The 18,612-nt window shown below is 40.1% G+C and overlaps 1 protein-coding gene across 2 annotated transcripts; it reads right to left on the bottom strand.

Annotated features, from left to right (window-relative positions):
• Positions 1-88: 88 nt before the first annotated feature.
• On the bottom strand, positions 89-17,118 carry klhl21 (kelch-like family member 21). 2 transcript variants are annotated; one of them, XM_074680807.1, is made up of 5 exons: positions 7,359-7,705; positions 5,625-6,709; positions 3,715-4,120; positions 2,823-2,895; positions 89-2,246 (listed from the first exon to the last, which is right to left on the bottom strand). In XM_074680807.1, the coding sequence occupies exons 2-5, from the start codon at positions 6,649-6,651 to the stop codon at positions 1,917-1,919; spliced, it is 1,836 nt and encodes a 611-aa protein (XP_074536908.1). In that variant the 5' UTR covers positions 6,652-6,709; positions 7,359-7,705; the 3' UTR covers positions 89-1,916. The 2 variants fall into 2 exon arrangements, with proteins under 2 accessions (XP_074536908.1, XP_074536906.1); XM_074680805.1 differs by lacking the exon at positions 7,359-7,705 and adding an exon at positions 16,950-17,118 and having other exon boundaries at positions 90-2,246.
• Positions 17,119-18,612: the final 1,494 nt, after the last annotated feature.

Here is an 18,612-nt window from a genome sequence, read left to right as displayed (position 1 = left end):
ATATAGCCATCAAATTTTTACAGACATCTTTAAGAAAAAAAAAGCCTCCACACAGTTGAATGATTTATGTTAAAGATACAGCTTTATTCGTGAATGCATCAGCCTCTCATGCTATCTATAAAAATAACTTTTCACACTCTTCCGCGACTACTGTCCAATATTAATGAGAAATATATTAGCAACATGCTAACAGCTCATTGAACTTGACTCAGCAGAATAAACTCTTTGACCTGCCTGCAGTTTCATTTTTGGTACTCACACTGTAAACATCATACAGACACAGTACACACGGCTAATAATAAACTATATAACAGAAATGATTCAGCATCAAGAGCCTGTATGAAAACCCAGAAAACAATGATGCATAACAACACTCAAACATATCAGCAATAAAGCTTTTTACATGACAAGTTGAGATCATTTTGCACTTCCAGTTTTAAACGGTGACTTGTCACAAATGCGCACAGAGTGGCACAAATTTGCGTTCACCTTAAGCAACCACAGCACAAATATATAGCCATAAATAAATGTACAAAACATTAAAACATCTGTAAATACATTATTAAGATGAAATTCTTCATGCACATTCTTCTGGTGGTTACAAAAGGCGGATGTGGACCAGATTTGGGGTCCAGAGTGACACAAGAAGACGCAGAAGACTAACTTTGCGCAAGTTCACCTCACATGCAGCTATAATTAAACGTTATGGTGAGAACAGAGTATTACTTCCTACACCTTCAAGTCCACAATATTTCTCCACTCTATCAACTGTTTTTAGAGCTGGGTGTTAAATATGATTGTCACATCTGGAATGTAAACAGAGTTTTACTGTTAATGAGCAAATAATTTCCTTCTATGTCAGGGCTACAGTCTGTTTAAAAGGTACTCTACTGATTTAACACTTTACGATATAAACAATGAACGACTCAGGGTGGATATAAAAGAAAAACTAACTAAACTGGCGTCCTGTAAGCAATTGTGCTTTGCTGCATGTAATTCTTCTACTCTCAGTTCTTCGTGTTCTTTCTCTTTTTTATCTTTTCTATCAAATAAAGTCAAAAGCAGCCTAATACAAATAAACAAAAACAATACACAACATAAATAGGACACTTCAAGAATCTCATTCAACAAATTCTGATGTCTTAAGTCAGAAATTCAAGTGTGGTGCTAGCAAAGGCTAATGTAGCCTTGAGCAAATAATTGTATGGATTCAAGAAGTTTGAAAACTGTCTTCCAAATCAAATCCCCTAAATTCATCCTATTAAATCTGAAACTCTTTCTTTAAAACTGGCTCCTAATTTTGTGGTTAAAAGAAGCCAGCTTTGGGAAGGATTCCCTCGAACACTTTTGGGCAGTCGAAGCCCGATCACGGTGTCTTCTGGCACATGACAACAGATCATTGTTAATGCACATTTTCACAGTTTGTCTACCAGATTGTAAACATGTTGTGGATTCTGTTTTTTGCCACATTAGTGTTGAACGCTGCCATCTGGATTATTTGGCAAAGTATCAATTGAGTGTGAAAAGGAGGGGATGAATGGATCACAAAAAAATGATCAAAAGAGTCAGCATAGACAGGACTCCTACCTTTGTATTTTAGCTGTTCGTGCAACTAATAAATGCTCCTTTGATCGAGCATAACCTGATGATGAGGGCTTGCAGATTGGTTTGGTTATCTTTCGTTTTAAGGGCAGTCTGCTTCCCGTCACTTATCTTTGGGATCCGTCCTAGACTGAACGCAAACAGGGCTCAGACACACCTTCCCTTAGCGTGAGTATCAGAACAACAGCTCAGCAGTCAAGCGGATTAGAAGGAGCTCAGATGACTTTGTACATGCTCAGTCTTCAGTCTTAACTTCAGCATTACGTTGAGGTAAACTACTCATGATACGATGAGGATTGAGAGACACCACAGTGTCAGTGCGCTGCGTTCACATCCTGGTTCTGGTTGAGATTGTTGTTAAGGTTTTGCAGCGCTTGGTGCCGCTGGTGTCGATGAAGGTGGATGGCGTTGGACTCGGGGATCTCTGTGGGTTCGAAAGCGCTGGACACCAGAGGCATGAACTGGCGGAAGATGCTGACGCTGCCGTGCCAGAAGGTCGGCTGAGGGAGGCGTCCAGCGATAGTCCACGTGCGAGTGTTTGGGTCGTAGGCTTCGACTACATCTGACAACTCAAAGGTGTTGTCGTAACCTCCAGACACGTAGAGTTTACCCCCGAGGACGGCCACACTGCCTCCAACGTGGACCTGAAGATGAGATAGAGGAGAGGGTGAGGAAACATGTTTCATGCTTCTAAGAAAACACACTATCACACTAATATTTCTCCAAAACACACACAAATTTTCTAATATAAACAAGAGGAAAATGTTAATATTTAGCAGTTTTTAAGTTAAAAAGACATTTTGATTGAATGATTGCCAGAGATGTGTGAAAAATGTATGACAAGGATTTAAGAACTTGAGTTTCTTAAGCAAACTAATGGGTGTTGATATAAAAAAGTGGATTTTATGTTTTTAAATACTCCTTTTTGTTGATTAAATGAATTAAGAGGCATAAAATGACACCGTTAAACACAAAAAAGACAGCTAATCCTAAGCTGAACTCTAAAACCCTAAGATAAACACAAGTATCAAAAAATTAGTCTAAGCAAATGTTGAAAAAGCTAAGAATGATAGATTAAAAGATATTTGAGATATGTAAGTAAAATCTGATGGTAAAAGTGGCTCATACAGTCAATTTTGACAGATCTCGACCTTGTTTATCCATCACCTTTACCCTGTTTGGAAGAGTAAAAAACAATTGCCCCAATGTGTAACACAAACCTGGGTCATGGGACTGATCTTGTCCCACTCATTCTTCTGAGGATTATAAACGTCCACCTCGGCCGAGTCATCTCTGCAAATAGAAACACACCAGAGTCAGACCGCAGCCAAAACAACCACTGCTTCAAATGTTTTCAAGCTAACGTTACCCATTGTTGCAACGAACACTGGAGACACAGCACTCAAATCATCAATCAAGACCTGAATGTTCAACCTCTTTAGCCCCTAAACTAAATGTGTAAATCCAGTTCTTGTAACTATTTTACTTTATGCAGCAGAATTTTGATAAATATTGTTTTTATATAACAAGAAAGTGCCTAATGTGGAAAGAAGTTGATCATTCTCAACTGTTGAGTCCTTGTTTCTTTATTCCCCACAGTAAGTAGATAGGGAAATATGCAAAGTGAGTGAAGAGGCGCACTCTAGTGGTAAAACAGCAGAACTACAGACGACAACATGAAGTGTGCACCAGATCTGTTCGATTTTAAGCTCGCTATTTGAGTAATAACCTCAAAAATACAGTAAGAACACCTAATTAAAATAGAAGTACTGTACTTATAACTCTGATAATAGAAAGTATGTGAAATCAAAATAAACTGAATGTGTAGAAAAATGTCCCTGTGGTTAAAAATGAAGGCATCAAAATACTACACCCTTAGTTTGAGTTGTAAGAAAGGAAAAGTGAGCTACTAATACAAGTTTTTGAAGGCTTTTCAGCAATTCTCAACCTCAGTTTTGATATTTATCTGTAGGATCTTCCAATAACTAACAACAAAGGCATAAAATGAATACTTAAAACATGTCTTTATCAGTGAGAAAACGTTTTCCTCCACAGCACATGTTGAAAAGTTGAAATAAGAGTCCAAAGAATGGTTAACTGTCTGCTACTGACCTGATAAAGTAGATGAGGCTTTTGAGCGTCACCGTTTTGGGCGTGAAGGACCATGGCGGCAGCTGTCCACAGTTCACCCTGCTCCAGCGGTTCGTGTCTGTGTCGTAGCTCTGAATGGCCATGGTCTCCTCCCCGGTGAGAGATCCGATGGCGTAGAGACGTCCGTTGCACGTGGTGGTGGAGCAGTTGTCCATGGGGAGCAGCATCCCTGGTAAAGCTTCCCAGCAGTCCAGAGCGTGATCGTAGCGCTCGGTGCTGTCCGACGCCACCACGTACAGCTGGCCTTTGAGCACACAGGTGGAGTGGTACTCGCGTGCTTTCAGCATGGGAGACACCTCTGTCCACTCGTTCACGCTCGACTTGTAACGCCACACGCCGTCATAGAGGCGGGAGCCATCAGATCCACCTGAGAGAAGAAAGATGGAGTCAGCAACATTTAAAATGCATCAAAAAACAGATTCAACCTCATTTAAAGAGTCCACGCTTCTGGCGTGTTATTATTTGAGTGTGTGACTGTCCTGTTGGTGCTGAAGGATCAGACTATTACTGATCACGACTGAGGGGTCTGAGAATTGGCTGATTGAGTGACCAGATGGTGATTCTCTGTTAAAACCAAACAATGACTGCAAAGCTTCAGAGAACAGAAATGATCAAACTGGAAATGATGATCCCTCCATCGTTTCCTTTCATTTTTGACTTGGTGGCAAAAAAAACAAACAAAAAAAAACAGTTAACTTTCAAAATTCCAGCTTGTACCTGCAAAAAAAAAAAGAAGAAGAAGAAAAAAAACTGTTCCCCCTGGTGGCTGGCTGCAGTATAGGTCAAAAAATCCATCACCCCAGTCATTCCAGATGGGCTGTGGTCAAACTTTAAATTAATACACCTGGTAGAAATGTTTCTCACATCCAATTGTTGTGGTGATTTAAAAATATTATTGGGCTGCCTTGTATTCAGTCCTCTTTTTTATGAAACGTTTTGTTTTCATTAGTTATAAGAGGTTAAAAACAAGGCTTTATGTGACATTTAGCGAAGAGTGACAGATGGCGTTCTCATGTATTTTTAAGGGGGTTTGTAAAATGTGTCGAGGAAGAGCCAAGAGATTAGACTGTCGAAAGAGAAAAAATGCATTATTTTTGTCACCCAGCTCCACTCAGATTCTCCCAGAATCCCTAGTAGTCTCAAGTGCCAATGGCGGCATGTGTGTTGGGGGTATTTTGGCTTCAAAACCGTACAATTGTAAATGGCAAAGCCACACAGTACACTTTATATACAGTCAATGGTGCAACATGCATACTCAGAAAGCCTTATGTTTTGTGAGACATCCCAAAGTGTGTGAAGGAAACTTCATCTGAGGATATAAAAACTAAATCTGCCTCCCAACATTATGCAATACCCTGCAGCTCTTATTTCTGTCACTGCAGGACCGAGCGACTGAGCTAACACGGCTAAATTTGTTATCTTATGGGAAACACAAGCTGGAAATGAAAGATAGGATGTTTTCCCAAATGGATCGACGAGTCAGCAGGTGATGAAGAGGACGATGAGGATGATGATGACACCACTGTGGTGTTTTGGCAGCACAACGTGTCCTGCCTCAGCCTGCCTTGTTCCCACATGGAGCCATCGGCCGAAGAGGCTTCAGTTCAGTGTATTTATAATCCTGACGGGCGTTTCATAAGGTGACGGAGCGGGGATGGAAATCTACTGAGGGAAGAGTTCACACCACACTGGATCTGATAAACACAGCCGCTCTGTCTGCTGCACCCCGTGTGACGACTGAGACAGCTACAAAGACTGACTTCATACATTAATTCAAAGCTTGATGCCACTTCTTTGTCATTTGTCAGTTTGCAGCGTGCCTCTGATAAAAACATCTGTTGAAGTGTGACTGAGGTTCATGGAGGTCTTACCTGAGACGTACATATCATTCCCCAGAGCAGCGATACTGTATCCTCCCCCCAGGTGGTCGGGGAACTCAGCCAGGTAACGCCACTGTCCGGTCTGAGGGTTGTAACAGTCCACAGTCACCAGCTCATCACAGTCCTGATCGCAGCCCCCGACCACCACCAGGATCTCAGCCAGCCCCGTGGACGGCCGAGGCCTCATGCGGTGGCAGGGCCTGTCGTGGCGATCGTACTCACACGACTGGAAGCTGCGAGCCTCGTTCACCATGCGGAGGCAGGTGGGCGACAGGTAGACGAGCGGGTCGCTCTCCACATGAGCCAACAGGAAGAACCGCCTCACGAAGGGGAGCCGGACCTGCTGGAGGAGCTCGGGCCAGTAGTGCAGCCTCCGCTTCAGGTCTGCCTTCACCCAGCGCACGGCGATCTGATAAACCGTCTCCTCTTTGTCCACACACAGCTCATCCTCCGACACGAACTCCAGGAGACGCTTCCACGACAGACGCTCAAAGTCCGTCCCTTTAGCCAGCTCCATTATGTTTTTCAAGACGAAGCGGCGAGCGCTGGCGGCGAGTTCTCTGCAAGCGTACGCTTCTGCAAAGTCCTGGATCTCCAGGCAGTTTGAAACATCCAGGCGCTGCTCAAGAAAAGCGCAGCACGCCTCTTTGACGGAGGGAAACTGAAAGAGATCAGCCGTCTTCAGCAGGACGTCCACGTTATCCTGAGTGACGGTGACGCGTCCTGTGTAACAGAAGTCCACAAGCAGACCCAGAAGCTCTGCCGACACCTCGTGTAGAACCACGCGGTCCATCACGCTCTCCCTCAGAGTCCCTGCGAACATGGCTCTGAAGTAGGTGCTGGCAGCTGCCAACACCGTGCGGTGACAGTGGAACTCGCGGCCCTCGGCGCACAGAGTCACGTCGAAGAACTTGCGTTCGGCTCGGAGTTCGTGGATCCCACGCAGGAGGTTGAAGGCGTGGGCCGTGTCGAAGAACGGCAGGGTGGACGGTTGAGTCTGAAGGACTGGTTTTTCCATCGCTCCTCTCTGTGGGTGTCTCAGAATCCAGAGGTTGTGCTCAGAATGAGTTTTACATCTGAAACAAATCAAGAGGAGAGACATATATCAAACCCAACACGTGTAATGGATCACTGGATGTTACGTAACATGCACGGCCTCCATTTCTGCCTCTTTCTTAAATCATAAATCAGGTTTTTCTCTACCTGAACAGTCATTATTTAGTCTTTAGAATAAGAAAGAGCTAAAAAAGCCACAAATACTCATAAAGACTGATCCGTCTTCAAAATGCTTCTTGAATCAACCAATAGCACAAAATACAAATATAATAAAAATCACTTTACTCTCTGAAATCACTAAAATTTCACAGATGAAAAGTTGTCACGAAGACATGTCTGGTATTTTCCTTAGCCAGTTTCTTTTCCTATGAAAGGACTAAAAAAGTAGTTGCCAACTTATTTCATTTTGCTCAATCAACCACGAAATGTAAGAGCTGCAATCTCCAAACATTGATCTTTCAATCCTTGATTTTGCAGTTGAGGAATTGAGAAATTTCTGACAACTCTGGTGCCACTTGTCTCGACACAATCACAACCAAATTGATGTTGAGTAGATGATATTTCCAGCAATTCTCGAGCCAGCGTGAGAGCTATCCGACAGGCAGCTGCCGTCACAGACAAATCAAGACTTTTTCTAAGGAGACAAATCCAAACTCTTCCTTCTCCTACCTGATGAGCTCCTCCAGGTAAGTTTTCAAACCACAGCGCTCAACAAGGTGGAAGAAATACAACAGCTCAGCTCGACTCTGGTGATCACGACCAGCTCCTCACTCGTGTTTAAGAAAGAGAGCTCGCTTGTGCTCAGGGGCTATAAATACACCAGCAGCAGTGTCCATTTCCAGGCAGGGTGGGGGGGACCACTAACGTACCGTAGGCTGACGCTGTAGGGAGAGTATAGACCCCCCCTACACTCCCACTGGTATGTCTCTGTGGTCAGTCAGTGCGAGTAAGTGGTCTTTGAGAGACGAGCCAGCTGAGCCCGGGCCTCCTCGCCGCCGTCAGCTCAGCAACGCACCAAAACACAGAGCGCGCTGTCACGATCGTCTACAGTCAGAGTGCTGAAGAAGTCCAGCAGTACAGGTCTGCTCTGAGACGGCCCGAGCTCTCACGTCAGATTGAATCACACGGTACAGAGTGTTTGCTCAGAGGGTGAGTGTAGAACAATCCAGAAACATCCAGATTTTCTGTTGTGTGGTGTCAAAAGTAACAGCCAAAAATGTCAGACTGCTTCCAGAGCCATAGATCTACAACTACAACACACTCTACCATGAATTATTGTAGAGATTCATGACTAACAGAGGATCAATTGCATTAACTTTGGTGGTCCTCTGAGTTGTGATCTTTGCCAGTCAACATTTCTGCATATCCAGAGAAACATCTCAACATCTGTTGAGTCCATTATAAAAGGTCCCCAGAGCATGACTTCTGCTGCTCTAAGTGACGCCTTTTAACCTTCATACTGTGCAAACGACAGGTTAAGCGGGTTGCAAATGAGGTATTTCCAAGGGGCAACATCTAGTTAGTAAATAAGGAAGTGCTAAAAGTTGCTGTTCATTGAGATTTCAGGAAGAATTGAGGCTGGCTGCAGAAAGCCATAAAAACATATTTACTGCCTGGTTCAGAAAACAGCTTGGGTCTAAAACGCTGATTTTCGCTATCGGCACACACTGTACTAAGTGAATTTCTTTTTCTATTTAGGCGGTTTAAAGGTTTTTAGGATTGTTTGATTGTCCAATCAGAGACACAGCTCAGGTCATGTGACTGACGGGCGCCCTGTAGCTGTTTTAAAGGGAACTCACAGCCGGCACCATATCAAATGGTGGTACACGTCCATGTTTTATACAGTCTATGGGTATTTCATCCAAAATCTGATGAATGAAACAAAAGTTGGTTTGAACATTAATGTCCTCCTGAAGATGAACTGATATAACTTCAGTGATGCACAAGCTTTTTGTCTGGTGCCTTCATCGGGTTGAGAATTAGGGATGCAGGTATTGTAAAGAAGATATGGTCAATTCTGATATTCCAAATAAGGGTTGAAGTATCCTGATACCAAAGTTTTTAGGGCCCAACCACAAGAGTGGATGATAGGGATGGGTACCAAATTAGGTACTTTAATAGGTACTGACCAAATTCTGTCAAAAGGACCAGGGTACGTAAAACCAAAAGGTACTATCTTTAGGTACCTAAATGCATCCTTGTGACTGTGAAGGAGTGGAAGAGAAGGCAATTTTCCATGCTGGACATGAAGACAGCATTGTAAGGTTATATTAAAGAATAAATTTGTTAAATTGAAAAAAAATATATCTTATTATTTAACAAATTTATACTTATTCCCACATAAACACAAAAAAGTACCGGAAATTGGTACCGTTGAGTACCAGGACCGATTGCCAGGTACCGGGCATTGGTACTGTATCGTTTCAAATGTGAAAGGTACCCATCCCTAGTGGATGAGGAACCTATTGGAACTCTAATAAATATTTTTGTGGGTAACTACCAGGCCAAGACCTACCAAAAAGTCTAATATGACTATACTGAAACCCTGAGAGGAAGTTTGGAAATTTGAGTTAAATGCCAGATTTGGGCTTTTCACCGGAAATGTATTTAAACAAATTTGTTCCAGAGTTTTAATCTGATCATCTTCAACTTTATCACATGTATTCTTAACACATTAACGAGGAAAAGTTAGCAAAGGATTTTTCGTACCTCAATGAGCACGGTCAGAGCAGACGGCTAAAGCTGACAATTTTTCTGGAAAAGACACTGAGTACATCAATGTTTTCAAATAATTCGTTTCTCTTGAATTGTCACTGGAACATCTCTTACAAACTACTCTCTATCAGAAGTCATTTAATATTATCAACCTTTCTACAGTTTCTTTCACCAGGAAAAAATCAGGCTTTGTCAAACAGGTGTCGTTTTCTAACCCAATATCGAACTTCTTCTCTATATTTACAGTCTTAGTGCCGAAATTGTCCGATATAAATGCTTAACTGATACATTATGTGTTGTTTTATGGACATTTTAATTCAAAATAAATCCTAATCTGGACAACATCAGACATTTACATTTGTGTATAGTGCACGTTGGATAATGCTACTTTCTTTCTTTTTTTGGACCTCAATTGTCACAGTCATTTTTCCCTTAACTTTTTATGTTACATAAAGAAAACCACCAAAACAGTTACTAAATTTAGACCAATAAAAAGGCTTTGACAGATTTTCTCTTCTAGATTCTGAGCTGTTTATTAAGCAACATTTTTAAACCATCAATAAAGGTTTGATCTAAACTCAAGTACTTCACATTTACCGATGAAATAATATTTGAGTCATTCACTTTCATCAAGTAATACAAAGAAAACAGTCTGAGGGTTGATGCAATCCAAAGCAGACTGAACACAGTGAAAAAGTTACAGTTGAGTTTGTACAACCCTGGATTAAAGGCCAATCTCAGTCTCCTGCCAGTATTTGGAGATGATCATTCCTGCTCAAAATACACAGGTATCTGCTTACAAGGATTTGTTTAAAGGTTGTAATAAAGCCCCCAGCAGGTCCTCTGGCCAAAGGACTTAACACAAATTCCTCATGAGGGTTCAACAATGCAGCGGTGCTCACAGCTCTGCCAGGGATCAAACCGTACTCCTCAAGGGCAGACAGTGCCTCACAGCCCAGACCTGCTCTGCAAAAACACATCTTAACTTCTGTGGAAGAGATTGTCAGCATGTCAGAGGGGATAATAGCATTTCCTTACATAGACGGGGCGAGCTAACCTTTCATTCAGACGTGTGTTTGATTTCTCACTCCCTCTGGGCTCGGTTACAAACGTTCTACTATAAAAACCACTGAACCTTAGCGTCCGCTCTTTAGCTCCTTTTCCAAGAGATGGGGATCATCTTAAAACCTTCCAACATCTTTATAATCTAACTGTCAGAAGTGTTCAGCAGCGTACGATCAGCTCTGAAAACAGCTGACAGAAAGTGAAACCCTCAGAGGAGAGTAAAAAGAGGAGGTGGTGGAAACAATCTGCTGTGAGAGGACAGAGAGCGCAGTGTAGCAGCATCTGACCCTCATAGCCTGGATATATAGGTGAAAGGGACCCTATGCCCCTTTTCATCACGTACCAAAACAAGACTCTCCTGTCTGCTCCTGGAGCTGAGCTCGTGACCTGCAGTCGTATTCCAGAGGAAAACACTCAGGGAGGAACAATGACGTTAGTCACAGTGACGGACTTCAGCGACCTGCTGGATAAAACTCAGGATCAGTTTTTACTTTCTATTTCTGGAAATTCTCCTGTTGATGGGGTCTATTCCTGTATTTGAGTATTACTCCTCAGACAGGAGTGCTGTATATAGACATGGTGCTTTCCCTGAGTAGATGAGACTAATGAATCAGAGTTAAAACATCCAACAGGACTACTGAGTCCACGTCAGGATGTACTTAGTCACAACGATGATTTAACACGCTTTATTAACGCGGACATGTTAACATGTTGATTTGGGGCTCTTAGAGTATCATGGGGTGTATCGGTGCCTCATGACACAGCTGAGAAACAGCAAACGACTTGATTTATATCAGTGATATTATTAACCTCATTAATATCTTAAGTTATATTTCAAGGTCAATTGTTATCTATAGCAGTTATTCCTAAATGGGGGTACGCAAGGGGACTCCAGGGTGTACACAAAATTAAAAAATGTTTATTCAAAAAATAGCAACCAAGTAAAATTCCTTTAACTCCATTTTTTCACTTAATTTTTAAATCCAGTATAATTTTAGGTTCACAAACTAAATATTATATTCAATAAACATGAATAGTACAGAGTTGTGTTCTTCATCTTTTTTTTCCAACCAAAACTGCTTTGAGCTTGTTGGGGTAACTTGGCAAAAAAAAAATCACAGGGGGTACTCACTGAAAAAAGTTTGAGAACCACTGATCTATATTATTTATAATTTTACATTTGTATAATACTTGTATTTACTTATCTTACATTTCATTGACTTTGCCAATAATGCTTTTAGGCTAACAATATGTAAAATGAAGAGCAGTACTTCCTCTAAACAGTAGAGGGCACCTCTTGTCTGGCATCTTATCTTTTTCTGATCAGTAGCTGGATTGAGTAAATTGACTCCAACTCCTGCACCACTCCCATTTTTTCCCTTCTTTTAGTTTTTGGGCAATAAATTGAATTTTATTTGATTTTCTCCCCATTCCTTTTTTTAGATTATTGTTGGTTTCTGGGAAGTGTAGTTCTTTTCACTTGCATTACAGTGTATGCTCATTGGAAATAAACTACAAAATAGTGGCACATGTCACATATTATATTTTTTCTTCCTGATTGGTTCCCGCTCCTGTCTGCACTGGGAAAATGTCAGCCTCTAATGTGGGAGTGCTGAAAACTGCAGTTCCCCGAGTGTCCACTGGAGGCTGGCTCGGGAAGTTGCGAAAAACACATTAACACCAATTCAAAAAGCTCTGATTTGAAGAGCAAAAATAAACTGCCTGGTTTTAAAAGTGTGTATAGCTCAAATAACAAAAAAATAAAGAAATAAACTGTGAATGAATTCATCCATGGCTCCTACAGTAAGATCAGATACTGCTGACAAATGCCCAATACATGAGACAGATCTACCTAACCCAGTTCTATGCGCTTCCATGTTAACAAAAACATCATGCTAGCACTGCATCATCAATTCACTCACCACATATTTACAAATTATGACACAGTGAGTTTAAAATAAAAGCCTGAAGTTGCTAAAACATAATTCTACATGTCATCTGCGTATTAAGAAATTAAGAATTTCGTATTGGGACTCAAAAATTCAGATCAGTACATCCCTAAAGGTTACGAGTTTGCCCTAATAGAAGCACAGCTCACCTGAGTGACAAAGGGATACCCTGCGGAAGCTCAAAGCCCACAACGATAGGCTCCAGATCTTTGCATCAGAAACGGATGGATGATGTCACTGATACTAGATCCACTTATTATACAGTCAAGATGACATATCTGAGGATGTGAGGAAATTTAAATGCTTAAATGCTTTAAATTTAGATGCTTCCCTCTCCACTCTCACAGAAAACTAAAAAATCTGCATCACCCACAAAGCGACCAGCATCCTTGGTGACAGATCCTCTGAAGCAGCTCTTCAGCTTCTTCCATCTGGATGAGATACAGAAGCCTGCACCGACAGATTGCAAAACAGCTTTTTCATCAAGCTATGAGTCAGGAAAACAAAATGATCCTCTGGGGACAGGAACACTGGTACAAATTTTATGGCAAATTCCTCAACTTTTTGCTGAGATTATGATTGTTTTTGTGGTGGATGGTTGATGGTTAGAAACAAAGTAAAAAATAATATAAAAATAGAAACATTTAGCATTGCTTTTCTAAGATAGGACCTTGTGTTACAGCTTGATGACACACGTCATGGCCTCGTGGAGGTCAAGCATTCGGTTGGGACGTGTTTATTCATGAGCTGTTCTGTGTATGTAAACAGGGTGGCTCAGTTTACATGAAGATGTTTACAGTTGTTTTTTTACGACTCTCTGTTTGAATAATTGTGATGCCCCTTGCTGGTACAAACCTGCAATTACCGCCGAAAGAGAATTTACATACAGATAGACTTCTACTCTGATTTGCATTAATATCACGTTAGTCGTCACAGCAGGAGAAGAGCTCCTCTGTGTGCAGAATTACTTCACAGAAACTGAGCTGTTACGGGTGATATTTGCATGTGTTTTTGAGTATCAAAGTAACGCCCATCTGGTAGAGAATTAGAGAGACATGCAGACACTTAATCTTCATCGTGTTTGGCTCTTTCTGCAACATAACCGCTCAGATTGGAGTGGTCGAGCTCACCACCTGGTTGTCTAACCTCCACACAGAGACAGCTGCTGTCGCTCCAGGCTGCTGGGGCCAAGTCAACCATCAGAGCGGGGTGACATAAACCCCTGGTCCCCACAGCTGAGCCCAGCCTGGCCATAAAAAGGCAACCACGCCACCACAGTCATCTCATCCCCCCCGTGGAGGAGGGTCTGAAATGCTAACAGCAACAAAAGTGCGATAAGACGACAAGTAAGACAGGATTCAGAGACAAGTGATGCCACAGTGCATTATAAAAAGTGTTACACAGGTATGAAATACTTCAAACAACTAGAAACATGTGCTTTATCCAAATCACAGCCTTTAGAAATTCGATTAAGAAGAAAATAATCCACAGAGGCCTGCACATTATGCTCTCTAAAAGCAAGTTGATGGTTTTATGGTGCAGGAACAGCAACAAATACATCATCAAGATCCTTCCTTTTTTCTGAAAGATCAAATATGAAATGTTGTGCTACGTCTTGCAACTTCTATGCGTGCATTTTACTGATATAACTACTTTTGTGCTTTGTTTCTAATTTGTAACTGTGTTTTAAATAGAGACGGCTATTTCAAACAAAGCTTTGCTGGGATTGTTTGTGGTCATTAAACATTTTATCCAAACTTCAAATTCAAATTTCTACATCTCGCAGAACTACTGCCAAAATTACAGCTACTTTTGCTATTCTATGCAGTTTCTACTCTTCTTCTACTGTTAAGTACAGGGGTGGCAAACCTGCGGCTCTTTGCCTTTTGGTGTGCAGCTCTTTGAGCCATTCATTATTGTTATTATGAGTAATGGTGTACCAATCAATCTAAACTATTCATATATTGATGTTGTGATCAGTATTGATCAATACTTTAGTGATGAGATTCATACTTAAGTTTCAGTTTCTTATCTCGACATCACACGTGCTCATAGCTATCTAGCTAAGTAGATGGATGGATATGAGATTAAATTTGTGCCATCAGAAACTGAATTTGAATTAAAAAATTGAATTTGTAAAAGCATGATGTGTAATGGAATTTAATGTTTTGAAATTGAATTTATTTTTTTAATTGAATTTATTTTTTAAATTGAATTTGAATTTGAATTTGTATTTTGCCTATGAAAATTCGACTCTTTTTACACTCCAACTTTTTTTAAAACTTAAAATTCAAAAACACAGAATTCAATTTCAATTCACAAAAAGCAGATTCAGTTTTAAAATTCAATTTCAATTGTTATGTCATCTTGTGCCCGTCAGGGAGACTAATCGAGCAGATTTGCAGACATCCTCTACACGTCCGCTAACTGTGCCAGCATACCAGTGCTGTTGTGTTAGCTGTTGTTAGCACGCCCTGCGTTTAGTTCACAAATACCACACAAGGGATGTAGATAACACTGTGGCAGCATTTTACAAATATAAGTTGAACAATACTATGTTTACGGCTGACATAGAGTTACAAACATTTGTCAGAAGTGCTTATGAACTGATTATTACAGGAGCTTAATAACTGTTTAGAATAGGGGGCAGCCATCTTTGATTTTCAACCCGGGGGTGGTAGGGGGCGTGTATGAGATTTAATTCATTTCTATACCGGCTATACCTTTCGGAGTTGCGGGGCGGGTGCAGTAGCCTATCCAAGCTGTCACTGGGCGAGAGGCGGTACCGGTCGCCAGACGATCGCAGGGTAACATAGTGGACAGACAACCATGTGTATGTGATTTCTAACTTGATTATTCAACCGCTGGTCTTCAGCTATCGTTGATCGCCCCGCTCAGGGGAGGGGGAGTACAGCTAGACACAACACAGGGGAGTCCGTGTACGTGTAGAGGGTGTCTGTGAATCTGTGCTCTATTAGTCTCCCTACAGGCACAAGATGACGTAATGGTCGTGCCACTTTGAATCGAAATTGAATTGTAAAACTGAATCTGCTTTTAGTGAATTGAAATCAAATTCTGTGTTTTTAAATTTTAAGTTTTTAAAAAAAGTTGAATTAAAGTATAAAAAGAGTCAAATTTTCATAGGCAAAATACAAATTCAAATTCAATGTAAAAAAATGTATTCAATTAAAAAAATAAATTCAATTTTAAAACATTAAATTCCATTACATATCATGCTTTTCTAATTTAATATTTCAATTCAAATTCAGTTTCTGATGGCACAAATATAACCCCATAGATGGAACTTTGTCTTTTCTGCTGTAACAACAGAAATTTGTCTTTAACGCGGCTCCAAGTACGAATTGAAACACACTTACAAACGCAATAACTGCTGCTTCAAAATTTGGAAGTATATTGATTTTCATCTTATGTCCTTTCGTTTATGTGTGAGACGAAGTGTGTGTGTGTGTGTGTGTGTGTGTGTGTGTGTGTGTGTGTGTGTGTGTGTGTGTGTGTGTGGTGTGGCTCTTTGTGGTACCACGGTAGTTTTTGTAGCTCTTGGTCTCTGACTGGTTGGCCACCCCTGGTTAAGTAAGTAACACAGTTAGCAAACAGCATTGGGATGTGTTACAACCTGACATTAGTCATCAGTTTAATTGTATGGTATAGAAATCAAATTATAAACAGTGTATAACAACATAGACAATGTGTAATGAGTAATATTTATATTTCTGTTAGATTATGTGGTTAATTTTTTGTACGGTATTCCATTTCGTCAACTTTTTGATACAGGCAATAAACTTGTGTCATCAAATCCTGATGTTCGAGTATTCGAGTAATCGTTTAATAGATAATCGAGTAATTTATGTGACAGTTATCTCAGCTTTAACATGTCACATGAATCCTGTATTATCAATAAAGGGCAGAATAACTGTAGTGCTACCCAGCAGCTTTGTGTCCTGTGTTACCTAAACAGGAACCAGAAACTAAAACGTGCAGCCTCGTCTGCCCCTACATTCCTTTAATTCCTGCTCCTGAAAAACGAGCTGCAGTTTGATGTTATAATAAATATTTGCATCAAACAGGCCATAAAACAGCACAGTGAGGCCTCGGTGTTTGGAAAAACACCTCTACAGTCTTTACAAAACAGCTTTATACTCATATTTGAGTATATCAGCTAATGTTAGCACATAGCTTACATATAGAGTTCGATAATGCATATACATTGGGTTTATTACGCAAATGTAGAGGAACTTCAGTTAAGCTAGCTTCAACGACTTTCTCCCAAACGTAATTAAAAACAGATGCTTAACTGCTGTATCACACTCGATAATGAAAACATACACACTAAAAAAAAACCTAAACCCACTTTTTCGTGTCTAAAACATTAAAGAAATGTTTATAACGAAGCTCGTAACGTCTTTTTCCGATCGGACACAACGTATACGTTACAGCTAACTGTCAACCTGTCCTACGTACTGGACATTTAACGGCACAAAAAGACGAGGCAAACACATTTCAGGAAACTCACCAGTGTGTATCCTCTCCGGAAGTTGAATATTTAAAAAGTATTACGCGTTAACGCCTCACAAAGCGAGTTGAAATCAAAGTTTGTTGCTGCGGATCTGCTCGGCCTCACTTTCGCCATGATACTATGCAATGTAATGAGTGTTGCATTCACGGACCGTCAGGAACGTCGGACATACCAACACTAACGTTCCATACGTTGTTAATGCACGTAATCCACGTCAAAAAATACATGTACAAATGCTATGGGTTGTTTTACAATAAAAAAGGTAGGAAATATAATGAATAAAAATTGCATATGGTCTATGAATATGATTTATACTTTATTTCTATTAATGTATGCCATTATTCCATTTCGTATATTAAAGTAATGTTTGCATTTTTCAGTTTGCTGCTGTAAATTTTTCCTTTATGGGAGAAATAAAGGATTATCTTATACTAATCATTAAAATGATAATAATAAATTATATTCATTTGTGGGTTTTATCTTGCTTTAATAGGTTTAACCTAAAAATTACCTAACTTCTGAAATAAATTCAAGCAAAAGGTAAAACAGTTGATGCATTACAAGACAAAGTACTCAGATTAATACATAATGGAAGAACTATTCACTAGAACATTTCTACTAAATTCCACTAAATACAAGAATCTGCTTATTTTCTTAAAAAGCATAGGGAACAACATGCACTAAAAATACTGAACAGCAGCTGCAGCAGAGGAATAACTCCTAAGACAAATGCCCCATACCCAGGGGCGTAGCTACAATTAGGCAAACACAGGCAGTTGCCTGGGGCCCCAAGATTCCCATGGGCCCCCAAAGCATCTCTGATTTATGAAGTTCTCTTCAATTGAAAGCATTTCTTTTTTCTAAATCTTACTTCACATGCTTCAAAGTACATCAAAAGTCTTGATTGTTTTGGGTACTCCCCCTCCTTCTTATTCAATGGGCTATTCCATGTTACAAAATTTGATTAAGGAAGAAAGGGGGAAAAAAAAAAAAAAAAACATTTTTCACCCTTTTTTTTTTTCTTATTTTCAACCAAGTTGAAAAAAAAAAAACAATGTTGCTCTGAGATCTGAGATAAACCTATCAGATTTTTAGGATTTTAAGGACTTTATCTAGCCCAGGAAACAGGATAATTTTCTCAAAATCAAACTTTTTGAGTTGGTGATAAACATTATTGTACAAAATCTCTTTTTTGGAAACATAACTCACTGGACAAGGGGTCAAATGAAAATACATTAACTTTAAAATAATAGTACCAAAAAGTATGGTAACTGTAAATATCACCTCTTTCAGTAGATTTTTTTCCAGTTTTATATTGTGCTTGATATTTACATATTTTTTCTTTATTAAATTATTTTTTCAATATTTACCTATTGTAATGTTTTTCACTTCATACTTTCTTGTTTGTTACTGTTTCTCTGTTAATTCCCCACTGTGGGACAAATAAGCTGTCAATTGACCATAAAAGATTTCAAATCCAGGACAAAGTGGACTAAATGATGGATTTACTTTTTTCTAAATCAAACTAAAGTACAGAACTTGAGGAAATGCATTTAGTTGCGTTAAGTTACCATGTACAAGATTAGCACTGTCTCATGCCTTGATTCTGGGAAAGAGACAGTGGACCCAGGGAAGGCCAGGCTAGCTCTGAGGAAGATGA

This window comes from Halichoeres trimaculatus, unplaced genomic scaffold (genome assembly GCF_033239565.1).
Source record: "Halichoeres trimaculatus isolate MK-OKI-2021-1 unplaced genomic scaffold, fHalTri1.1 fHalTri1_scaffold_11, whole genome shotgun sequence".
Classification (NCBI taxonomy): Eukaryota; Metazoa; Chordata; class Actinopteri; order Labriformes; family Labridae; genus Halichoeres; species Halichoeres trimaculatus.
This window is presented reverse-complemented; position numbering and strand designations above follow the sequence as displayed.

Coding starts and splice junctions, on each gene's coding strand:
- klhl21 (XM_074680805.1), bottom strand. CDS start 6,651: ATGGAAAAACCAGTCCTTCAGACTCAACCGTCCACCCTGCCGTTCTTC. Junction 2,896..3,714: donor AGCCTCATCTACTTTATCAG/GTCAGTAGCAGA, acceptor TTCTATTTGCAG/AGATGACTCGGCCGAGGTGG. Junction 2,247..2,822: donor AGATCAGTCCCATGACCCAG/GTTTGTGTTACA, acceptor TCTCATCTTCAG/GTCCACGTTGGAGGCAGTGT.